The 24,179-nt window shown below is 41.6% G+C and overlaps 12 protein-coding genes across 12 annotated transcripts; 8 read left to right on the top strand and 4 right to left on the bottom strand.

Annotated features, from left to right (window-relative positions):
- Nucleotides 1-1,659: 1,659 nt before the first annotated feature.
- Nucleotides 1,660-4,129, bottom strand: FA14DRAFT_159462 (uncharacterized protein). Its single transcript, XM_025498223.1, has one exon. It carries the CDS (start codon nt 3,907-3,909, stop codon nt 1,726-1,728), a length of 2,184 nt encoding a protein of 727 aa, XP_025357690.1. The 5' UTR covers nt 3,910-4,129; the 3' UTR covers nt 1,660-1,725.
- Nucleotides 4,130-4,136: 7 nt separating this feature from the next.
- FA14DRAFT_159460 (uncharacterized protein) lies at nt 4,137-4,863 on the top strand. Its single transcript, XM_025498222.1, has 3 exons — nt 4,137-4,501; nt 4,573-4,641; nt 4,709-4,863. Exons 1-3 carry the CDS (start codon nt 4,318-4,320, stop codon nt 4,786-4,788), a joined length of 333 nt encoding a protein of 110 aa, XP_025357689.1. The 5' UTR covers nt 4,137-4,317; the 3' UTR covers nt 4,789-4,863.
- FA14DRAFT_166620 (ribosomal protein S5 domain 2-like protein) lies at nt 4,799-8,089 on the bottom strand (the record flags this gene model as incomplete). Its single annotated transcript, XM_025500037.1, has 3 exons — nt 4,799-5,952; nt 6,714-6,789; nt 8,069-8,089. The coding sequence occupies 3 exons, from the start codon at nt 8,087-8,089 to the stop codon at nt 4,919-4,921; spliced, it is 1,131 nt and encodes a 376-aa protein (XP_025357688.1). The 3' UTR covers nt 4,799-4,918.
- Nucleotides 8,090-8,741: 652 nt separating this feature from the next.
- Nucleotides 8,742-10,674, top strand: FA14DRAFT_170238 (uncharacterized protein). The gene has a single exon (XM_025500268.1). It carries the CDS (start codon nt 8,999-9,001, stop codon nt 10,499-10,501), a length of 1,503 nt encoding a protein of 500 aa, XP_025357687.1. The 5' UTR covers nt 8,742-8,998; the 3' UTR covers nt 10,502-10,674.
- Nucleotides 10,675-10,839: 165 nt separating this feature from the next.
- On the top strand, nt 10,840-12,089 carry FA14DRAFT_159458 (PAP2-domain-containing protein). The gene is made up of 4 exons (XM_025498221.1): nt 10,840-11,106; nt 11,173-11,360; nt 11,433-11,935; nt 12,008-12,089. The coding sequence occupies exons 1-3, from the start codon at nt 11,017-11,019 to the stop codon at nt 11,806-11,808; spliced, it is 654 nt and encodes a 217-aa protein (XP_025357686.1). The 5' UTR covers nt 10,840-11,016; the 3' UTR covers nt 11,809-11,935; nt 12,008-12,089.
- Nucleotides 11,905-12,279, bottom strand: FA14DRAFT_176676 (putative NADH-ubiquinone oxidoreductase 12 kDa subunit; the record flags this gene model as incomplete). Its single annotated transcript, XM_025500686.1, has 3 exons — nt 11,905-11,937; nt 12,010-12,179; nt 12,246-12,279. 3 exons carry the CDS (start codon nt 12,277-12,279, stop codon nt 11,905-11,907), a joined length of 237 nt encoding a protein of 78 aa, XP_025357685.1.
- A 481-nt stretch (nt 12,280-12,760) lies between these two features.
- On the top strand, nt 12,761-13,655 carry FA14DRAFT_141581 (uncharacterized protein; the record flags this gene model as incomplete). The annotated part of the gene is made up of 2 exons (XM_025497141.1): nt 12,761-12,897; nt 13,095-13,655. The coding sequence occupies 2 exons, from the start codon at nt 12,761-12,763 to the stop codon at nt 13,324-13,326; spliced, it is 369 nt and encodes a 122-aa protein (XP_025357684.1). The 3' UTR covers nt 13,327-13,655.
- A 385-nt stretch (nt 13,656-14,040) lies between these two features.
- FA14DRAFT_159456 (uncharacterized protein) lies at nt 14,041-14,801 on the top strand. The gene is made up of 2 exons (XM_025498220.1): nt 14,041-14,553; nt 14,624-14,801. The coding sequence occupies exons 1-2, from the start codon at nt 14,378-14,380 to the stop codon at nt 14,742-14,744; spliced, it is 297 nt and encodes a 98-aa protein (XP_025357683.1). The 5' UTR covers nt 14,041-14,377; the 3' UTR covers nt 14,745-14,801.
- Nucleotides 14,802-16,955: 2,154 nt separating this feature from the next.
- On the top strand, nt 16,956-17,913 carry FA14DRAFT_159454 (uncharacterized protein). Its single transcript, XM_025498219.1, has one exon. The coding sequence runs from the start codon at nt 17,000-17,002 to the stop codon at nt 17,870-17,872; it is 873 nt and encodes a 290-aa protein (XP_025357682.1). The 5' UTR covers nt 16,956-16,999; the 3' UTR covers nt 17,873-17,913.
- A 201-nt stretch (nt 17,914-18,114) lies between these two features.
- FA14DRAFT_159453 (Thioesterase/thiol ester dehydrase-isomerase) lies at nt 18,115-19,507 on the top strand. The gene has a single exon (XM_025498218.1). The coding sequence runs from the start codon at nt 18,197-18,199 to the stop codon at nt 19,349-19,351; it is 1,155 nt and encodes a 384-aa protein (XP_025357681.1). The 5' UTR covers nt 18,115-18,196; the 3' UTR covers nt 19,352-19,507.
- On the bottom strand, nt 19,458-21,247 carry FA14DRAFT_187487 (uncharacterized protein). Its single transcript, XM_025501605.1, has one exon. It carries the CDS (start codon nt 21,183-21,185, stop codon nt 19,584-19,586), a length of 1,602 nt encoding a protein of 533 aa, XP_025357680.1. The 5' UTR covers nt 21,186-21,247; the 3' UTR covers nt 19,458-19,583.
- Nucleotides 21,248-21,406: 159 nt separating this feature from the next.
- FA14DRAFT_159452 (uncharacterized protein) lies at nt 21,407-24,100 on the top strand. Its single transcript, XM_025498217.1, has one exon. The coding sequence runs from the start codon at nt 21,519-21,521 to the stop codon at nt 24,039-24,041; it is 2,523 nt and encodes an 840-aa protein (XP_025357679.1). The 5' UTR covers nt 21,407-21,518; the 3' UTR covers nt 24,042-24,100.
- Nucleotides 24,101-24,179: the final 79 nt, after the last annotated feature.

Here is a 24,179-nt window from a genome sequence, read left to right as displayed (position 1 = left end):
AAAAAAAAAAAAAAAAAAAAAAAAAAAAAAAAAAAAAAAAAAAAAAAAAAAAAAAAAAAAAAAAAAGAAAAAAAGAAAAAAAAAAAAAAAAAAAGAAAAAAAAAAAAAAATAAAATAAGATATAAAATAAAATTTATTTTACTTTATATTTTTTTTATCTTTATCTATCTTCTTTAAGAAATTAATTAATCTTTTAAATAATTAATTTATTTTAAAACTTTATAAAGATAGATAAAATTATTAATTTACTATTATAGATAGTTTATTATCTATAAAATAAATAATAATCTATCTATAATATTTATTAATAATTTTATTTAATATCTTTTTAAGATATTAGATTAAGTTATCTATAATAACTTTAATTATTATTAATTATACTAGTAATAACTATAATCTTTATTATAGATATAATATAGATTATATTATTATTAAGAATCTTAAAATTTAAATTTTTATATATAATTAATATTATAAAATAAAAAAGATTATAGAAGAATATAGATTATAAGAGAAGAAAAAGATTATTAAATAATTTAATATAGTTTTCTTTTAAGAAAAAATAAAAAAAAATTTAAAAAAAAAAAATAAAAAAACTAATAGTTTAAATAATAATATTATTTAAACTATTATCGATTTAATAAAGTTTTAAAAAGAGAGAGTAGTAAAAGACTTTACTAATTAATTATAAAGAATCTTCGATTAAAGTAAATCGAAAAAAAAAGAGAAGAAGAAGAAGAAGAAGAAAAAGAGAAAGAAGAGAAGGAGGAAGAAGAAGAAGATAAAGAGAAGGATAAAGATAACGATAAAGATAACGATGATAATAATAATGAAGAAGATCGTGATCGCGGTGAAGGCTCAAGTCGTAATCCTCCTCCTCCTCCTCTCTCTCGCAAGCTCTCCCTTCGTAGATAATTATAATTGTATTTCATTAATGCCTATCTATGTACATGACTATGAAGTGTGAGTATGATCTATGAAAGGTGAGCATGGCATTGCCATGCTCACCATACATTGAATACAAAAATGCCTTTGGCATTTTTGTATTCATTGCGCTTCGCGCATGCTGGCAGTGTCAGTTGACACTGCCAGCACGCCTTTCATGCACCTTCATGCAAGTTTTTCGGCCGCGAGAGCGCGACCCCAATGTCATGCTTACAAACCCGTATCCGTATGTATGTCAATTCTTGCTCTCTTCTTCAAGTGTGTGTGTCATGCGGGCGCCGCGCCGGACATATGGCGCATTTTTCCGTGGACGTGTGTGTGTACAAGTCAAAGGCTTAATGCGTATGCGTATGCGCGGTGTTGTTAGTCATTTGATCCGGAGTTGTATGTCCGGCTTTTAGAGATGATTAGCTTGGGTATGGGAAAATACATTATCATGATGCTCTTTTTACGCGGATAGATGAACAAAGTTTGATCCCGTTACGGAGTAGAATTTCTAACTGAAACATCCTTGATCATTACTCAAACCATGTTCATGCCGCGATCAACATTGTCCAAGCAAACACAATGACCATCAAGACTCTTGGGCAGTGCTCGCCAAGGAGAATGGCTTCGCCAAGTTTTTCGGCGAATTTCATCAACGGTGAAATTATAAAGTGTGGCTTTTTGGATTCGACCATGAATCATCCGAAAGATCACAAGTCACAAATGTCTTTTATTATGTAAGATAAGATTACTATTTTGATATATGTGTGTAAGATACAAATGATTTTTATTGTTTTAAGCAAATTGTCTGGATTTGACAACATGTGTAGAAATACCACTCTTTTCTCCTCCATAACCACCTTGTAAAGAAGATTGTCCACCTTTGTAAACAGGTCCGCGACTTGAAAGTTTCTTTTGTGCTTGTTCGTATCTTTGTCGTTTTTTAACACGTGGATTTCGCGCTGTCTTTGGTCGTCTTTGTGTTAATCCTCGATTCTTTTCGATTTGTCTATTGATCGCTCGATGTTCTCCAGGTTCAAGACCTGCATCATCAGGTACAAATCTTTCAGACGCTCTCTGTTGATCGTAATGCTCTTTTTGTGCTTCTTTGGCAGCTTTGCGTGAACTTGTGATCAAATCATAGTAATCTGCATCGCCTCCACTGCCACTTGCCGAGAATCCTGATCGTCCGCCTGCATTTTCACCAAGATCGCCATCTGCATCCATCACATCACGCCAGTCTCGTGCGTCTGCTTCACCAAAGTCATCAGCATCCAATTGACGACGAGAAGCATCAACACCGTTCACCTTGGCTGCTTTATTGGCATTTGTAGAAGCAACTGCCAATCTACTACGTTCTTTATCACGATAAGGTATATCCACATCTCCGTCCAATTGTCTTGCATTCTTCTTTCTCGAATCCAATGCATCAAGATGACCAGTGTGGAACTTGAGTGATCGCCGTTTGGCATCTTTTTCTGCTTCGTCAACCGTACTCAATGCAGTAGGTTCACTATACTCATCATACGCTGAATTGACTACTCGTCCGGCTTGCTTTCTTCTCTTTGCAGGTGGACCAGCATTGGATATATCTCCTTCTTCGTTCAAAATATCCGCCAAGCCAGCCAAAGGAGCAGGTGGTGGGATGCTAGTCTGTTGCTTCTTTTGCTTTGTCTGCTTTTTCTCTGGCTTCTGTATCCTGTCTTCCACTTTGGCTTTTGCGGCTTCTTGTCCGCTCACATCTGCTGAGCGTTCTTCTGCATCCAATTGCATCAGCTCATCCTCTTCCAATGAGCCCAGAGAGACACTTCCATCGTCTGAATCACCATCTGCTGACATGACTCCGTATGGTTTGAATAAGAATTGAGGCGCTTGATTCTCATCATTTTCTTCCGCATCTTCTTCATCGTCCATTTCGATCGACGCTTCCTCTTCCTCCAAACCTAAACCAAAGTCTTCTAAAGAAGACAAACCTTGCTTTAGCTTGGCCAATCGTTCGATGATCTGTGTCTTTATTGAATTAGACGCATTCGTTGACTTCACCTTTGAGTCATCAGTACGCAAAGCGCTCACGTAGAAGTAGAATGCCAAAGAGGTGATGTAGGAAAGCAAAGTTTGATGATGCAAATGCAATAAGCCTAAACTGGAATGTCCTGGATTTGTATCCTGTAGATTCTTCATTCGATTGGATGCTGTGTGCATATCATCCACCATATCTGCATATTCTCCAATCAAAGCCATCAATTCTGGCTTTTCTCTTTGCACTTTGGCTATAAGTTCGGCAGGATTGATGGGCACAGCTGGTTGTGCTTGTGCAATTTTAGTGACGTCCACATCCAGATCCCGCTTTCTCTGTTCACGAGCCGCTTGACCGGATTCAATATTTGCATTCTGATCACCCAATCCGAAATCATCATCCACCATACCTTGACGAGCACGAGATTGAAGCTTTTTCACTTCACGTACTTCCATTGCACGCATTTCCTCTTCATCCATTTCTGAATCGGATTCCAGATCGTCCAAATCGTTCGTGTTATAGTATGATCTCTTATTGGAACCCCAGCCACCTGTGGGTAGATCCTCTTCTTCCTCTTCCGCTGCGTCATCATCATCACTAGAATCATCTGCTAGAGGTGTTTGTGTTGTAGGCTTCTTTTTGAATTCTTTCTTTCGTCTTTCCTTCGGTGCGATATCAGCGGCTAGAACGTCTTGACCATCTTCATCATCGCTATCTTCCCCTTCATCCACATCCAAAACGCTTCTTGATCCCGTAGCCAAAGCATCAAAAGGATCTTGATTGTTCGTTGCATTTTTTGATTTCCTATCTCTCCCATTCAAAATGATTTCATCTCTTTGATCATTAAAGCTATCAATTTCATCATCCGAAATATCTTCTTCTGTAAACTTTTTACCTTGTTGCATTAACGAGTTTGACGTTCCTTCACCGCTTCCACGACTTCTCCTTCCCTTTCGAACCATGATTGAGCTGGTGTGACTCTAATCCGATGAAGATGGCGTATCAAGATGTATAGAAGCAGTTGATAGCAATGATTATAACAGTAACCCTTGTTTCAGCCCAATAACACTTTATCCTTTCTATGCAATCACCTTTCTCTTTTTGACCGCTTTGACGCCACAAATTTTTATATTAAAAAGGCCTTTTCTCTCTCTTTTGGTTGCAGATCCACTTTTCCATGATTGTTTTGCCGTTTTATTAGTGAGAAAAAACCCTGGGTAACAAAAAATTGCAATCGACACTTTTTTATAAACACGTGTTCAAAAGGGTTTCGGGAGCGCATCGTCACTTATACTCAACGCGGCTGTTGGATGAATTGCATGGAGGAGATGGTGTGGAGATTGCAGACCATCATCTCGAGCAAACAAACCATGTCGACGATAGAAGAAACTCAAATGCAAACAACGGATGCAACAGATTATCAACGTGATGAATTGCATACCGCCTTGCATGAAAGATTAGTACAAACGGGTGAATGGCATAGGATAATGGCTTCCTTGAGAGCATCTTTGGATGAATCTGGCTGGTCAGCATCTTTACGTGAACAGGCACAATGTAAGTGGGTTGCGAGACTTTGTTTCAGGGTATAACATTCAACTGATGATGACTTTGTCTCACACTTATAGCACAAGCAGCACAGCAGCAGAATCTAAGCTTACCCGATCTTATCGAAGAACTAACACCATTTGCAGAGAGTGAGTAGTCTAATGCATATTCATCACTCATTAGCCACCTTTCTGATTCAACTTGACCCTCCCTCAGAAACCATCCCTCTTCAAGTCAGAGAACAAATCACAGCCGTTCTACATGATTTCGTCGCTCGCAATGTAGAAGATGCATAACTAGCCAAATCTTCTCTCTACTAATCGCTGTATTTGTATCGGACTGATATAGTATATAAAAGCATACATTGAAACATACATTGGACTGAAAGTTAAAAGGAAGTACAAAGATCCAACCAAACATCCACACTCATCTCTTGACCCAAGTGTATGCTTTGCGTGATTTGGCTTTACCGGTCTTCTTACGTTCTACCATACGGGAATCACGATGCAAAACCCCTGTTCGTGAAAGAAGTGCACGGAAATTCGAAGCTTGTTCTCTTAATGGTTGAGCTGTTGGACTGCTTATACCATCTTTGTCTTCTACCTTTCTGGCTTTTTCATCAAAGAATGAAACTAAACTTCTTGCTAATCCATGTGCAACTGCTCCCGTTTGTCCAGTCGTACCACCACCTCGAACGAGTGCAAAAACGTTAAATGCACCTGCCATTCCTAACAATCGAAGTGGAAATAGGATTGCTTCCCGATCAGATGCTCGAGTGAAATACTCCGAAATTGGCTGTGCATTAATCAAAACAGACGTAGACATCGTCGATCCGACCGAAGCTTCACTTTCATCACCTGCACTTTGACTAGGCACGATCCAAACTCTTGCTGCACTTTCTTTTCTTCTTCCACGAGCATATGCTCTTCCCAAATCATCTACACCTGAACTTGATGACAAAAAGCTTGCATGATGTGGTAATTGGTTGAGGTTACCGGTATTTCCTTGCATTCGATTGAAGTTCTGTAGTGTATTTTCAACTTCTTGTGCCAGTACTTTGTGTTGTTCACCACATCTTCCGTTCGCCAAATATTCTTGCACAAAATATCTATAACGTGCTAAAGCAGAAAGTCTTGCGATTATATGACGATATTGACCGGATTTAAATGGAATCGAAAGCTTTTCACTTAATTCTTCAATCTTTGGCCATGCTAACGAACGACGAGCAGCATTTACACCTTGTGCTGTTGCCTGTAGGTTAATCGGAACTGCATTTTGTTCCAATACACGTTTTGTCCTTCGAGTTAGATCTTCCAATAAGATCATCGAATCTATAAGCGTTGGTTTGGCAGTATAAAATGATGGTGATGCTGGTTTCATTCGTGTTGGAAGTGCAACCGGTCTTGATCCAGGCACGAATCTTGGTGCTAAAGATGAAGATGTGGTTGCAGATCTAGTCTCTAAAGCCGAAGAAGAAGAAGAGGTGGAAAAGCTTACATTTGCATTACCCTTTTGCAGCCGTTGTGATGTTATCCTCAGCGTGCTCCCTATCCGTGGGGCTGCTGTTCGTGAGAGAGCCATTTTCGATGACTGTTGTCGATCGTGGTACTAAGGTGTGTCTCTCGGGAGGAAGAAGAAGAAGAAGAGTAGCATAAAAATCCATTTCACTCTACGCTTGTGTCTGCTTAATCGTAGCGCGTCAGGTGATTAAAGCGTATGCATAAGCGGTAATCGGAATTGAATTTTTCGAGAGAAGCCAATTTTTAGAATCAAAGTAGAATCAGATGGAGGTCATCCTCAACAACATAAGAGACAGCATTGACTTCGAGAGCAAATGTATGCCTTACGTCAAGCTGGAGGGTCGTTGAGGGCTCAATCAAGGGTACCCAGTACTAAACGAAATGGCATTTTGATAGGGCAGCGGCAATTCGGTATAAACCAGGTACTACGGAATGATGGCGAATCGAGTAGGGATGCTTCTGGCGAAAATGCATCAGCAGAAAATACAAGACCAGATGTAGAAGCACAACAGATAGATAGCCATAACGAGCAAAGCGAAAGTGCGTATATCACTTATCAAGACAATGGATCAAGCGAAACTCGATCGACCGAATCCGATGCAGATCAGGACGCAAATCCAACAAACTACCTAGACAACTTCCTTAAAGAGCAAGGCGCATTTTTTAGAGATGAAGGCGCTACACAAACAGATCATACTTACGTATCAAATCGAAATCTGGAAGATCAATTAAATAAAGGATGGGGAGATACGCCTGTACCACAACAACAACAACAACCTCGTGGATCGGAAAAGAGATTGATTGAACGTGCTTTACAAAGAAGTTTAAGCGATAGACACAAAAGAGGAGCTGATCCGCATAAAGGACCATTGCATCTTTCTGAACGAAAAATGTTCGCAGATATATTTGATAAAATTGGCATTGATGATGATACGAGATCGACAGGATCTGAACAGGACAAAGAATCCGTTTTTGGTCATTTTCGTGCGAATACGAATGAACAAAAATTGGAGAATTTCCGAAGAAGCAACTTACTCCAACCAAAAAGTTTTCAAACTTTACCCTTTAGAAGGGATGAAGGTAGATTGAGCGATTTTCGGAGTAACGTTCGTGCACGATCACCTTCTCGAGTAGACAAAGTTGGACTGGTAAAAGAATTGATCGCTGGTGGTGATAGGGATGAACAGCAAATCATTCAAGACTTCGATAAAGCAAAGACGGAAATCAATGCATGTCAATCTCCTTTTGAGATTTGGAATTGGGCACGAGAGAATGTGTGGGGACAAGCAAGAAAAGGCATATTCGATAAAGAAGATGTAGCTGACAAATCAGAAGATGAAGCAACATCCTCCGATGCTCGATCTGCTCTCAAAGACTCTATAATGCCTTCATCCGAACCGAGATTTGGTGTCCATACACCATTCTATGCGCCAGTCTTGAGACAACTTATGATCGAGCTACGACAAAGATTCCGATCACCACAATCAGCACTAAACATTCTACGTATGATCAAGAATGCAGGAATGGAATCTGTCGTTTTGGGATGCACACCTGCCCTTTACGCTGAAGCAATCAAAACGAGTTGGTTTGCATTTGGTGATTTAGCCGATGTTCTTCGATTGGTGGAAGAAGCTAAAGCAACGGGAGCATTATCCCATTCAGCTTCAGCAAGCCGAACACCCAAACAAAAAGATAGAACGGAAGGCTGGCCAGAAGAAATGTTGGATAATTTACATAATGATTCAGTCATTCGTTCTTTGCTTTCAAATATTCATACTGATGCCTACAAGACTACATGGAGTGCATTAGCGAAGATTAATGCTTTACAACGATCTCAAGGTACGGTTAAAGGACCAAAGTCAGAATGGCAAGAGACTGTGGATATACCTATATTGTTGCAAGAAAGATTTTCACTCTTGTCTAAGCTGGAAGAGACGGTTAAGTATGGACCTCGCAGACAAAGGAGAGGAAAGCAAACCAACACGAGTGATTAATCGTTGCCATCGTCTGTATAATAGCCAGTAATAATATTAGCATTTATGATTATGTAATTGACCGTCTTGGCATTAAGCGGCATCTGATATACAGTAGAAAGTTGGGGCGTTTGCATAAATTTGACGGAAGAGCCGCTTTGAGTCTGGGCCGAATTAAGGTGGGCGCGCATTGCATTGAGATTTTTTCACGTTCGCACCTTCCAATGGAACAAGTGCCCTGCCAAGTTGGTTTTAGTCAAAAGTTTAAAAGCGCGAATCATTTGAGCGCGGTTAGGCGTTGAAGCGGTATGTGCCTGAGACTGATCTTGCGCCGGATGCTTGCTTAAGTTATAGTTGTTGACTGGTTTTAGAACACAGGGCTGAAGACACGAGAAGGCTTGCCACTAGCTGTCAATCAGTGCTCGCAAAACTTCCCTCTTTTTTGTGAAACGTGTGCATGTGAACCGAATGCCGCCTTATGCCCTGACAGAAAAGTTGAGAAGATCCAAACGAATTTATGCGTTTGTGGTACATACACCATCCAATCATTAGTTAGCGAACTCATCCATCGCCGCTCACTCGCCGAGTTTGTTGTATAATGCATATGTGTGGCATTTCAAGGCTCATTCGCCCTTTTTTGATTGTATAGGCCCCCACTTTTTACTCAAATCAAACCCATTCAGCCTTAATAAGTTCGAGCTTTAGTTGTGTCATTTTAACCGTGCGTATGTATGCAGAAATTGAACCTCCTTTCAAGCCAACACGCCAGTCACAAATTAAAAAATAAGAAATAAAGATTTTTGACACTCGTTCACCCACAGCACCATTTTTAGTGATCATTTTTTTGTTTTTGCCTTGGCCAAATCTTCCTTCCAGCGTTTCACATTTCGGCCATTTGTACGCCACTTTGGACTGTGTTTTTTTCTTATACCCGCTTTTGACTTTCAAACAAAACTTCTTCCTTTCCCCACACCTCCCTCCGTCATCACCACCACATACTACACTTCGCCAACATGTCAACCACAGCCGCAAACCCGGCTTTAACCACTGCTTCACAACGTCAAACTGGCAAGTCAGTTGCAAAGCAAGTCGAACAAAAAGCCGGAAACGAAGAATCTCAACGTTATTCTCATCGTCAACCAAAATCATATCGCAAAGATGATTTGAAACATTTCAACGTTCCAGAACTGACAATTAAGGACTTGTTGTCTTCCATTCCTTCTCATTGCTTTGAACGTTCAGCAATCCGTTCGGGTTCTTATGTCTTGGCCGATTTCATCATGATTGCCGCTTTGGGGTACGCTGCTTCATTCATCGACCCAAGTTTGAAAGCTGTCAACTTTGATCAATCTCCTTTGACACCTTTCATCTCCGCTGCTTGGCAACATTCTATCGCTCGTTTCAGCCTTTGGTTCGCATACACTGTCGTTCAAGGTTTGGTATTCACCGGTGTTTGGGTTATCGCTCACGAATGCGGTCATCAAGCTTTCAGTGCTTCAAAGACGATCAACAACACTGTCGGTTGGGTCTTGCATTCAGCTCTTTTGGTTCCTTATCATTCTTGGCGTATCTCTCACGCTCGTCATCATGCCGCAACAGGTCATATGACCCGTGATGAAGTTTTCGTTCCACGTACTCGTCAACAAAAAGGTCTTTTGCCTTTGCGTCCTGCAGCCGATGGCACTTCAACACCCGCTTCTGATGCAGAAGATGATGCAAACGTTGAACGTCAATTATCCTTACAAGAACAAAAAGCAGCTGCTGATCAACAAGAAGAAACATGGGGTGAATGGTTACAAGAAACACTGGAAGATGCACCTTTGTACAACTTTATCTTTATTCTTGTTCAACAAACAATGGGCTGGCCCTTGTATTTGCTTTTGAACAGTTCCGGTCAATTGCACTACCCAAAGAACACAAACCACTTTGACCCTAACTCAATCATCTTTGATGCCCGTCACAGATCGCAAGTTTTGATGTCAGATTTGGGTATCGCAATCACTTTGACTTCCCTTGCTACTTGGGCACACTACGCCGCAGGTGGTTGGGCAGACGTTGCAAAGTACTACATCGTTCCTTATTTGTGGTGCAACCATTGGTTGGTGATGATCACTTACCTTCAACACACTGATCCAGTCGTTCCTCATTACAAGCCTGAAACATGGAACTTTGTTCGTGGTGCTTTGTGCACTGTTGATCGTAAATGGTTAGGACCCGTTGGACCTTTCTTCTTGCATGGAATTGCCGAAACTCACGTCTTACATCACGTTTCCAGCAAGATCCCACATTACAATGCTTGGGAAGCAAGTGAAGCATTGAAGAAGCGATTGGGAGAACATTATCAATGTTCAAACGAGAACGTTTTTGTTAGTTTATGGAAATCAATCAGAACGTGCAAATTCGTTGATGAAAACGATCAAGTTGCTTTCTTCCGTGATGCAAATGGTGTTCCTTCTGCTTGTGTTGCACCTAATTCGGCTTATAATTCCGATTCAGGTGTAACTCTTTCCGAGTAAAGCAGCAAGCAGAACAATGATATGCTTGCTTCTTTCCCACATTTTTGTCTCTCTCTTCAGGGCTTTTACCTAGACATACAAAACTTTCACGCACAAAACAACACATCTCCTCCTTTCTCCATAGAAATAATGTTGACGTCTAGATAGATAAAATGAACATTTTGTTATCTATAATGATCATAATTGAGGTGTGTTCCTTTCGTTTCATGAGACTGACTGAAGGTTGAGTGGCTGAAAGAGCAGGAGTCTTTTGTTCAGTAGAAGGAGGCGCGTGGGGCAACCATGACTATATTCTATGAGTAGCGGGGTTGACTAGACGTTATTTATCCGATCGACTCCACTCCGAACATCTTCTTCTTCCAGATAGTAGAAAAGGTAGAAAGTTGCGAGGAGATTCTATCAAGATATTGTAACAGACAAAAGACAGCATCGATAACGACGGCTGTGTTCATACGATACGGATCTGCGAAATGCTTTGAGGAGAGGACTTTAAAGATCAATCATTCTACTTTACCATGTCAAAAGTAGAGAAAGACGATGGCGTCACAGCAAAGAAGCGTATCAACGCACAAGGACTGCCATGGTGGCTATGGATACTGAAACATGTGAGTGAAGGGCTGTACTGTACACAAGAATCGAAAGTATGCTGATGCTCTCTTCCCCCTCCAAAGAGTCAAGCAATCGTAACGGCGGGAATGACAGTCGGCGTGATTTATTACCACAACACACAAGGAATCTATCTCACTATAACCGCATTGGCAACAAGTTTTATGGCAAAAGGAATGAAAAAGATTATCAATCAACCTAGACCGGATGGATCGATTGTCAAAACACCCGGAATGCCTTCTACACATAGCGCGTGAGTGTAATGCGGGATTATGAGTAGCTATGATGGCATGACACTTATCTTTACTAATTCTCTCATTGACAGCACCGGCACATTCATCGCCCTTTATCTGGCCATCCTTCTGGCACGTACTCAACCTTCTTCGGTCGATCCCACATGGCTGGTACCTTTGAAGCCGGTCTTGGTACCCTCTTTGATCACCTTTCCCGCTCTTATGATATACTCAAGAGTACGTTTAGGTGTTCATACATTAGAACAATGCGTTGCAGGAGCCGCTTTAGGTATTTCCACAACGATACTCTTTTACACCGTATGGGCAGGTTATCCAAACGCACAAAGTCAAGGGTTTGGACATAGTGTCGTAAAAGGATTAGCGGGAACGCAATCGGTAAGAGAGTTGGATGTTTGGTTGCACGAAACAGTCGTAAAGGTGATTAGGATCATTATACCCAATCTTTAGATGTTCATTATCTGCTTTCGCATGGATTGTGCCTTATTATAGTATTATATCATTGCTGCTAGTGAAACTGGTCGTAAACTGTGAAAAGATGAAAGTTTATTCGCGATCGATCTGTCTCCATCCTTTTACCTGGGTGATGTGAGAATAGGTGTAATGGTCAGCATCTTGCAAAAGAATGACCCTTCTAAACCATTGACTCACCTTTGCATCTTTTAGCAACTCTAGATAATGTTGTACCAAATCATGACAAGCTTCATAATGATTCACACCTTCTGCCCGATGACACTTTGTGAGCTCTTCACGAACTAAACGTGCTTCATATACTTTGATCCATTGTTCGCGAATTTGATGATCGCGATCCTTTAGGGTAGCTGATAGGACAAAGTAGAAGTGTGTCAGTTCAATCTCGGTTCACATTCGCCCAGTTCTATGCTTACCTTGTAGCTCTTCTGTACTGGGTAGCTTGCTCATCTTGTGTGTATGTGTGTGTGTCGAATACCCTGACCAGCCGATGTGATCCACAAGCTGCTAGAGATGACGATGAACTACTTACTGTATACGACCAATCAACTGCATTCATTCCGAATGTGTGTATTCTATGTTGCCTCTTTACGCCTATGCGTGTACTTTGGCTGAATAGCACAAGCCAGGCTCACATTCAAGCGTGTCCGGTTTGACAACAGAAACACGTGTAATTGAAGATGGGATGATTGCTTATATAATTTATACTCTTAATTTTTCCAAATCGGTTTGCGCGCAGAGGGAAGAATTTCACCGCAGCTTTAGACAATTAAGGCGGTAGAGCATTGTGCGTGTGCGTGTACGCCTGCTTGTAAGCGGGATTGCATGTATGTTGTAGCTGTGAATTAGATCCAATACACAATCCTTGGTCAAACATTCCTTTACCACCATCCATCCTTTCTTGCGGTCAACTCACAAAATTTCGACAAAGATGGCAAAAGTTAAGGCTTACGAACTACAAGGCAAGTCCAAAGCCGATTTGACCAAACAATTGGACGAACTCAAAAAGGAACTTTTGCAATTGCGTGTTCAAAAAGTTGCAGGTGCTTCTAGCAAGCTCACCCGTATGTGAGTATCGAATTGTTGGCGTCATGAGAAGGGAGAGAAGGGTGTGCTGGGTGGGAAAGCTGATGTGGGAATGGCTGTATTGCAATGATGGAAACTTGCCTGGATGAAAGCAGCTAGGCTAGATTATTTGCACCCAAAAGATCTACTCGATTCACATCCCGGAATGAAATACTGACCCTTTCTTAACCCTCTCACAGCAATGGTGTCCGTAAGAGCATCGCCCGTGTTTTGACAGTCATCAACCAAAAGCAACGCAGCAACTTGCGTGAATTCTACAAGAACAAGAAATACTTGCCTCTTGATTTGCGTGCCAAGAAGACCCGTGCTCTACGTCAAGCATTGTCAAAGGAAGACCGCAAGCGTGTTACCGAACGTCAACACAAGAAGGATGTTCACTTCAACCGTCGCAAGTACGTCTTGAAGGCTTAAGAGAAAGTGGTAGCAGCAGCGACACAAAACACTTTTGATTCTTCCTCTTTTTTTGATGCGTTCAAAATCCATACTTGTATAACACGACATTCAAAAAATCTATGGTTCTCCATCCTATGCGAAATGGTTCTGTGTGGCGATTGTTTCGACTGGGCTTGACTACATAGAGAATCTTGATTGATTCTATAGAATCGTCATTCACCATTCACGACCTTTCACTTTATTCCCTCTGCACACATCCTTACGCACACTTACACACTTGTATACACCTGAAAAGGCAAGCATGACATATATTCGGCTATAACAGAATTCTGATGAGTACATGCAACCGCTAAGAATTGCCAGAATAGATGATGAAGAGAGGCTCTCCATCTGCTTATCATGCCGAGGAGAAGCTCTGATAGAAAGACAGTCTGAACGCTTTTTGGAGCAAGGATAGCACGTGCTCGTTGCCCAACTCACTCGCGCAAGAGCAATGAAAATGACCGGCTAGATCCGTTTGATTGATTTCCTAACGCCAGGCAGTAGACAGAGTGAGTTGTAGCTGGCGGTTGCGCACGCACGCGTAGAAATCCCATCAGCCAAATCTTCCTTTTGCCTTGCGCTGATTCAGTGCGTGCGTTTTGGGCGTCTTTAAAGTACGGCTTGTGGATTGACTGACTGTGTATGCGTGTTCCAGCTTAAACACCTTTATCACTTCTTACGATCATCATTCCCGGAACGGCATAGATCTTGGTAAGTATCAGATAGACAAAGGCCAATCGAAAGATACAGACAGACACAAAGGACTCAGCTTGGACGACCTGTACAGTAGACGATAGGGGTCAAATTGTGGGACTTTCAATCGAATTTTCAATTTGCACATCAAACGTTCGATTGTCTCGATTGCGCCTTTCTTGTTCCGACTACCACAACCATTCAAACGGCCCAAGCTTACACGCCCTTTTGTTCTTTTTTCACCCCCTTTGTAGCAACGAAAATGCTATCGAGAAATTTCATCTTGGCAGGTCAACGTGCCGCTGCCTCAAGTGCAAGACGTCCAGCTTCAACAATGGGAGCCGTTCGTCATTCTTCCAACTTACCTCTTCCTCCAAAGATTGCAACACCAAAATCCGTTCAAGGTCCAGCAGGAGGTGATTCTACACGTATGGAATCCGTTGTGGAATTCTACAAAAGTTTGCCAAAAGGTGAAGCAAATGCTAAGCGTGGAGGTGGTATCAAAGGACGGTGAGTACAATCCATAAATGAATGCAGCTAAGAACAGCCACACTGACATATTTTGTTCCTTATTGCTCAGCTTCTTTGATGGAAAGAATGCATCGGGTAAACCAATCGTTTGGACTATCGGTACCCTTTTGTTGTTGGGTTACTCGCTTGAATACCAACACTTGAAGCACCACAAGAACTACGAACATTGATTGTAGAATGGGAGTTCGACCCAAAGGTCAAATATTATACATATATAACATAATCAGTGAATATGTGATTAGAAATTCAATTTGATCTGATTGAAAAGTGTCCCTAGGAAGAACCTCGACGGATAAAGATTTGATGAAAGGGAAACTGTCAGGACGCTAATGCTCTTGCGCGCCACAAGAATCCCTTTGTCCTTTTGTTGTGATTGAGGGCGTAAAGAAATAATGTATTATACATATCCGATACGATTGTTCTTCCCTTTATCTTAAAGTTTGCTTCTTTGTTTCCCGATTTGAAGCAATTACCCCTGCATATACATAAGCAAGTATACATATATAGGCTTCTCTTCTTTTGTTTTGATTGAGGAACAAAAGGATACATTCATGTACACTTGCGTCACTCACGGTCACATTATCGTGCCGCACTATACATTCAGCCCAGATCAATGGTTACATCCCTTTCTTCAAATCAACCACCATCGTTTGTTATTTTGTCATTATCACTTCTTTCAAATCGGCGTAGATTTTGTTTGTGGCTGCATTTTTGTGGCGGTCAAAGCTGCTAAAAGAAGCACTATAAGAATTGCATCTATGCAGCAAATACGGCATACAACAAACAAAGAAGTTACTTCACCTTGGCAAAGGATGTAGAGCATTCTTTAGCAACTCTACATGAACGCAGCGATCGTACAGACAAGTGAACTTCTTGCACGCAAAAGGAATTTGCAAATCCAACTCGTGGCCAATCCTCTTAGAAGGCATCTTGCATCAAGACCACAAGGTATTGAAAAGACAAAAATCTTGATTGTCTTGATCAATTTCGGCTTTTTCGCTCATAAAGCCAACAATCTTGGGAAACACAAAAGAACATACGCCAATGCAAGCCACACCGCTTTGATCGTTTAAACACTTTTGTGGTTGGCGTAATTTTCATTTTCTTTCAATTTTCTAACTGCTTTTTTTACCGTTCTCAAAGAGAAGAAGAAGAAACAAGGGGCCCAAACACAAAGCGGGGCTCAAAGAACAAACATCACAAGGTCGAAAGGCATAGCGGCCAATTTGTACCTAAAAAAGATTGCCGGATTTATTGACCGAGTGCATTTGTGCCTTGACTAAAAAGAACAATGATTAACCGTTTGATGGACGAAGACGATATTCAAAATGACGGCAATCTTAAAAAGCGGTTGGACGTTGATCAAAATTTGGTTTGCCACCCCATTTCTCATCGCAATAATCGTGCGACAAAATACCCTTTCCCACATCTTGATCTCACGCCGCGGATATCCGCTTTTGAGAACAACAACATACATTCCCGCTCGTTGCCACAAACATATAAAAGACGTAAACCATCGATTGGTTCAATTTCCCATCTTCTCAAGAAACAGCTCTTCAACATCCACATCACATCCCACGCATACATCCTCCTTATCATCATGTTGTTCTTCTTTTCCACTTTGGTCCGATGCATTTTGGCAGCATATATCCTGCAACCAGCCATGTGTGCGCCTCTATGGCTACCGCATTGGAGGCCATGGTTCGCAAGGGATGATTCCTTAACAATGTCAACACCAATGGGAACGGTAACAGGTGCAAATGTAGGATCGAATGTGGTAAGGTATACACTTCCATTCGCACAACCACCTTTGGGCGATTTACGTTTTGCAAATCCACAACCAATTCAAAACTTTTCCGGATATAATGCTTCTCAATTACCTCTTGCTTGTTATCAAGGTAATGGTGGTAGAGGTGGAAATGGACCAAGTGAAAATTGTTTATATTCAACTTATTATATTCCTGCTCATCAACAAGGTGCAAAATTACCTTTTATGGTTTGGTATCACGGTGGAAGTGGAATTGTTGGTAGTGCTACACAAGATGGTTTAGATGCAGCTTCATGGGCATCAAAGCAAAACGTAATCGTTGTAGTTCCACAATACCGTTTAGGTTTATTTGGTTGGCTATCTACGAATGATACTTTGGATGAAGAACAAGGTGGTGCACCTGGAGCGGCAAAAGTTGCAGGCAATCAAGCCATTCGAGATGTGCTTGCTGCATTACAACAAATTCCAACTTTGGCAGATTCAATGGGTGGTGATGCATCAAGAGTTACAATCATGGGACAAAGTTCAGGTGCAACAATGATGCGTGCTTTACTCACAACACCATCTGCACAAACATTATTCAACAATGCCATCTTAGTCAGTGATCCGATGGATTACGGTCTCTCAAGCCAAGCAGATAACAACTTTTTGGGAAATATGGCAATGCAAGCATTGAATTGCTCAGATGTCGCTTGTGCTCGTGCTCAATCAGCTGATGCCGTTTTGAATGCTACCTTTGTCGCTTACACAGATGGTCCACAACAAGATGAAAGAATTTCAGGTGGAACGCCTTGGCGTGGTATGGTTGGTGATTTGATCACTTCTTCCATTGCCACTACGACGCATCTTTCAAAAGATGTGATCATGACAACTGTTCAAAACGAATTAGGTCCAACGACTGGATACTACTTCAATTATCAACCTGCAGGCGCAACTACTTTGGACTTTGAAGGAACTCCAGACACTTTAGGACAAGCAGAAAATATTGTCTTTAATCAAAATCGAGGAATCGTAGCGGCCAATCAAACTATCTATCAAGTCACCGAGACAGAACCTGACGGTATTCGAATCATGTTTGAAGAAATCGGTACGGATGGCGTTTGGAGATGTGCAGTTCAAAGAAATGCATACACACTTGCAGGTGCAGGATCAAAAGTTTACCTGGCAGAATGGGAAATTGGAAAAACATATATTTCCAACATCAATAATGAATACTGCACAACCGATAATCGAGTTTGTCATGAAGATGATATTGAATTAATCTTTGGTACGGCTGCAAATCCAACAGCAGAACAAACAAAAGCTTCTGATAATATGCAAACACGTTATTCAAACTTTGCAAAATCTGGTATTCCAAATGCACCAAATGCGCCTGCTTGGCAACCGGTCGTTTCTGCCACTGAATTAAACATGATTCTCGTCAATCCATCTGGAGTGACTTCAATCAATCAAACACAGCATGCACCTGCTTGTGCTGGAAGTGTTTGGGGAAACGTAGTCAAATTTGATTATCAATTGTATACCGTTTGAAAAAGGGGATGGTGGTAGGGAATTGCACTTTAACGAAAAAGATACTCTAATGTAAATATATATATTATTCATTGCTACGAATCATTAATGGAACCTCTTGTTTATCAAATGAATGCTGATTAGTGGCTGAGATTCGGGAAGGAGAGATTGTGCCTGCCGCCGCCTCCGCTTGTGTTATTTAACTCGGTAATTCATTCAGGCGATTTAACCGGGCAAATATCCCGCGTCCCTGACTGCATAAAGACTGTGTTTCCGCTTTTAGTACTTTTTAAGCTTTCAACAAACAAACACCTTTTCTGCTTCTGATCACCATCACCACTCAAAATGGTCAACGTTCGCAAAGATGTCGCTTCAACAGTTGATGAAGATAAATTCAATCCGGAAGTATATGAACAAGGATCAAATATAGGACCAGATATCGCAGAAGCATTAGAATGTGAACATTTAGATGCCGACTTATACAGAAGTTCTAAACCACTTTGGAGACCTTATAGTGCTCGTGGTGTATTTGGGGGACAAGTGATCGGTCAAGCTGTTGCCGTTTCAAACGCATCTGTTCAATCAGACGTTTATCTTTTGCATTCGCTGCATTCTTACTTTCTCTTGGCAGGAGATGAAACAAGACCGATCTATTATCACGTTAGCAGGTTACGTGATGGAGGATCGTATATGACAAGATTGGTTGAAGCAAAACAAAGAGGTCGTTGTATTTTCGTGTTGTTTTCATCTTATGCAAAACCAGAACATAATCGACCAAAATTCGCAATCGCACTACCAAGATCGATCAGTAATGATCATTCACCGTCTGAAGAGGTTTTTGAAGAAGCAACGGTTGCCATTACAGGATCAAAAACAATCACGCATAAATCTCGATTTAGTCAAGAACGTGTTGAAGAAGGATCACAACCAAAAGGATTGTTGACGTATGAAGAGGCACCTTTGAACGAAACAAGATATTTAAGAGTTTTGAAAGATTTAGATAAATTTTTACCACAAAAAGTTAAAGATACTTTACATGCATGGATCAAAGATCGTCAAGAGAGCGCAGTTGAAATTCGAGATGCTTTGCCAAATATGTACGATGAGAATGGCGTGCCAACGCAAGGATATGAACAAGCATTTTGGATGCGAGTCAAATCGCCAATCAAAGGAGGAGATGCAGGACATAAAGCTGCATTAGCATATGCCAGTGATATAAATCTGCTTGCAACAGTTGTAAAGGCTCTCGGGACAACGAGAAGGATGAAAATGATGGCAAGTTTGGATCATTCGATGCATTTTTATGAACCTTTTGATTTTACACAACCGATCTTATTCTTTATGCAATGTCAAGTTGCTTCAAGTGGTCGTGGTTTGGTGATCGGAAGATTTTATTCACAATCCGGTACTTTGATCGGTACGGCCTCTCAAGAAGGTTTGGTGAGACCGCGTGAGGATAATGCAGATATCATTGCAAGAGCAACTTCTGGTAAACTTTAATCAAGACTTTTGTGTGTGTTTCGTTTTCATGTAGAAGTATTTGCTCGTTTTTAATCGGGATTATCATCAATAATTTAATCTTCCTAATATGTCTGTCTAGAATCATCTCCTTAGTTCTCGTCTATGAAATGCATGAAAACATTATAACGCTTCTATAGTACATGCAAATTGCAAAAAAGAAAAACAATTGACTAAATGTGAGAGTGAAGAGAGAGGAATCTTTGAAATCCTACTATTTCGGTTCTGCTTCTTCATTTCCATCTGCTGTACCTCCAAGGTGACGATCACTGCGGACTCTCTTCAAAGCACGTCCTCCATCTTCAAGTTCATCAGGCACAACTGCTTCCTCGCTCGTTGAAGTAATTTTTGCATCAGGTGCAGTCGTTGTCGTTGAAGAAAATGCTTTTGCTCCTCCAGCAATCGATCCAGGCTCCAAAGGTGTAAGCTGGCCATGTCTCTCTCCGATTTGATCTACTTCATCTACCGGCCCTACAGGTACGCCCAGAGGCTCAGACGTTGCTGCTGAAGATGTAGATGCACCCGCACTTAATTCACCAGCTCGTCCAACATCTGACACTTCCTGAGACGGTGCGTTTGGCTGTGCTGGCGTGGCCTTCTGTGCCACTTCAACGCTCGTATTAGACTCAGAAGAAGTATTTGAAAGATCTTGTACTTGATGTTGTGCATCCAATTCTTCCGCTTCTGAAATCTCATTTGCGCCGTCCACCACACTCCTATTGGATCCAACACCTTTGCCTGACCTTCTTGCTTGATCAGCAGCCTCTTCCGTCGTCCTGTCTGCGCCTGCTAATTCCATCGTAGGCACATCTCGATCCACCATTGCGACATCCGTTCCTTCTTCTGAGCTGTGATGTCCTTCTTCACTTTGCCTTGGTCCTGCGCCTGGCATACCTTCATCTCCTGATTTCATCAAAAATGGTATAGGGCTGAAAAGTGGTGTGGTGATTGGACTGTTAGGAACAGGGGTTGCCTTTCTGCTTCTGGGTGTGACACCGCTAACTCCATTGGTTGCTTCTGTTCCGATTTCATGAGCTGATAGTTCATCCGATAACGCATCTTCCTCTTCCTCTCCTGCACGGGCAGGGAATGCATCCCGAGTTGCAGTAACGGCTAAAACTCTTTTCAAAGCAGAGATGTATTTTGGTAGCGTATGATGATATTGTGTCGGATTAATAACCAATTCTGCTAAACGTTGAATCGTAAAAGGAGGTTGATTTTCAAAATCGTCCAACATACCAAAGATTGCCGCTTGTTCACGATCCAGTTCATCTTGCGTATCTATTCGTTTACCCCAACTTCCTTTCCATTCTGCAGGCGCTTGTCTCTTACTCGGAAAGAAGGCTTGCATATCTGCTTCTTTTACAGAGATATCTTGATCCAATCCGTTTGCTTCCATTCCATCATCATTCACTCCATTTCCTGCATCACCATGCATGAATCGATTGTTCAATGCTGCTGAATATGATGCTTGTGCGTTTCTATGATTGGATGGCGATGAAGGTAGATGATTTCCATTACTTTTACCATTTCCGTTTGATAGACTGTTAAAAGAAGATGAGGTTGAAGAAGAGATGTCATCGATATTGGATGAATTCAAGGGTATCAAAGTTGCTGCAGGATGTAAGATTGGACTTGAAGATGAAGGCCATTTTTGAAATGTTTCTCTGAGTAAAGATTTAATCTCTGCTTTTAATGGAGGCCAAGAATGATCTTCACTCCATTCATCTTTATCGGCTAATTCGAACAGTTGATCGGTATATCGCACTTGCCGTCCTGATGAAGAGGATTCATCTTTTATGAGACTGGCAGTCATTCTTGCGAATGCAGAGAAAGAAACGTAAGGATTGCCTTGCGTACAAGGATGGATGTGTTAATTAAGATGGTGACAATGAATGCAAGACGCGGGTTCACCGCGTTAATAATTTTCCATAAAAATTTCCAAACTTTTTCCCTTGAGGCACTTTATCCCTGTCATACAATATCACATCCTTAATAGCTCTTCGTGCATAATCAAAATTAAAGACGCTTGAAGATCTTCCAAAAAGCTTGACAGGCACTAGCATCCATATCGGGAAAAGGAAGTACATAGCATCTTTACGCTCAGCCACTCTCTCTCTTCAATCCAATCTCTTGATGCATTCGTAGGATGAACGATGAGACGGGAAAGGATGATAATAGAGCAGCATCATCATCGGCAGGTCCGATGTTGTTCAAAAAGCGGAATAAAGTACGAGGAACGTTGACATCCACATCTTCTAGTGCTGGTCAAAGTCGCAAGCCAATTTCACAGGATGATAAGGAGGAAGATGATATTATTGGCTCTTCTGCGGGTCAATCCGTTCTTAGGACTGCCGGTCTAAGAGGAAGGAGAGCGAATCAGCCTATGGGAACTTCAGCTGGAACAAGGAACATTGGAAAGAGTCTAAAGCCTCAATTAGGAGAGGAAGAGGAAGATTCGAGTAACATACCATTCATCACAACTAGAAAAAGTGATTTCGCACAATCCGTCACATTGCCAAGCTCTTTAGCCCAGGCATCCATAGGAGATGATCAGCAGATCGATTCAGTCTATAGTCCAGCCTCATTAGCGGCTCTCAAAGCAGCTACACCCAACCGAAGGAAGATTACTGACGAGGACAGTGGAGAAGATGGACACCTTCAAGCTGCACATGAAATCATGCACGATTCAAATGCGAATGAAAGTATGGTCAGACAAAAGTACAGTGCTGATTTTGCACATGAGGGTATTCCAAGTGAAGCAGTGATCAATGCAGCAAAAGAGAAAAGACGCCGAGCCATGGAAGCAACTTCCAATTCAGAAGACTTTATATCTATAAACGAGGATGACGATGGCCCTCATCCAGAGTCTAGAATTGTAAGGGAGGAGGATGAATTAGGATCAGGTGAAGAGGAGTTTGCAGAATTCACTGGGGCTACAGAGAGGATTGCATTGGACGAAGAAGGTATCCAAAGAGAGAAAGCACTAGAGAGAGAAAGACGGAAAGAGGAAATCGAGCAAGACAATGACGAAGAGATGAGTGATGATAGTGGAAAAGAATGGGAAGAAGCACAAATGCAAAGGGAGATGGCAAACATTTCAAGAAGAGAGCGTACGGGAGATCGAGAAAGATCACCTTTTCGACCTGCCCCAATCCCACAAGCTTCAACATTGCCCACGCTTACTTCAACATCTGTTCGATTACAGGAAAAGATTGCAGGCCTACAGGAAGAGATGAAGAACCAAGACGCTCTCCAAGACCATACCAATGCTCAGCTTGCTCAACTCAAATCTGACGAAGAACGCAATAAAGCTGATACAGAGACGGCTGCTGAACGGGAAGCTTGGTTTCGTGAATTTGAAGGTTTTATCGTCAGTATGGCTACATTCTTGGAGGAAAAGGTGCCTAAATTGGAGGATGTTGAAACGGACTGGATAGGACATCTTGTCTTACGTACAAAGATGATTCAACAAGCAAGAGCAGATGCATTGACAGATCAGATATCCTTGTTTTACGGCGTGCCTTCGATTTCTCTTTTACCAAAGCAAGGCCAAGACAGTGATGAAGACGCTCCTCGACCTCCGATTGAAAATGGGGATGCATTGAGTCAGATTCGACAAGCTCGTCGTACATATGCGGAAACTGCTCTAGGCGATGAATTGTCTTCTGCCGATCAAGCAGCATTTCAGATTGCACAACACAATATCATTCGACGGGCAAATGGTTTATTGGATGATGTTCAAGCGGCAGAGTATAGAGAGCCTGCAGCACGAACGATGAAAGAAGATGAAAATGGTCAACATTCCGTCCTTCATCCTGCATCTTTGGTAGCGCGATTTCATAGATGGAGACGAACGTATCCTCAAGATTACTCCAATGCGTGGGGTGGCTTAACTTTGGCTTCGATTTGGGATTTTTGGTTGAGGAAAAGTTTGTGCGGTTGGGATATGCTTAGACTGAAGGATCAGCGCGAGAATAGCTTTGATCAATTCAAGTGGTATGCAGAACTTCTACATTACTCACACAAAGCACAACATCAAATCTCGAAACACGATCAAGATGGAGAAAAGATGGACGAGGATGAAGAAGGCACGCCAGCATTAGGCGGAGATGATGAGAATATTTCACATGCGTTCACCAATACAGTCATCCCAGCGCTTGTTCGTGTGGTGGAAAAGGGTGCATTCGATCCATGGAATCGAATTCACAACACAAGTGCGCTTGAATTGATGGAACAAATGAGTTATGTGATGGAAAAAGATAATGTTCGATTTCAATCTTTGATAACGTCTTTTTTACGTCAATTTCAAATCCATATAAACGCTTTAGTCAATGCTTTGACTCTAGCTCCAGCAATGCAAGCGCCTGCAATGGCTCCTGATGCACCAAATGCGCTCTTTCAATGCGTACAGTATATCTCAACTACCATCACGCAAAACTTGATCGGTTGGCATCGATTCGTTTTGGCTTCTCAGCGTCCTTTCCTACAAGAGTTGGCGAACGAATTGATCGGAAAGGTAATCCTACCTCTGCTCGATATGGCCAAGCATATCGTGGACGGGAAAGATATGGTGCAACAAATCGCACAAGATCTACTTCGTAGAACTGCCCGACCTGCCCTTCTCAACGATGATGTTCGTGGCGAACTGGACAGAATTCAAACTTTGTGATACTTCCATGTATTTTAATCATACACTCAATGTACAATATTCTTCACACACACTTCAGGTTTGTTGATATAGTAATGCTATTTAGACGAAGCTTGCTTGCAAAAGATAGAGAAGATTGAGCAAAAGGAAGGAGAAAAG

This window comes from Meira miltonrushii, assembly GCF_003144205.1.
Source record: "Meira miltonrushii strain MCA 3882 unplaced genomic scaffold FA14scaffold_1, whole genome shotgun sequence".
NCBI classification, from domain to species: Eukaryota; Fungi; Basidiomycota; class Exobasidiomycetes; order Exobasidiales; family Brachybasidiaceae; genus Meira; species Meira miltonrushii.
This window is presented reverse-complemented; position numbering and strand designations above follow the sequence as displayed.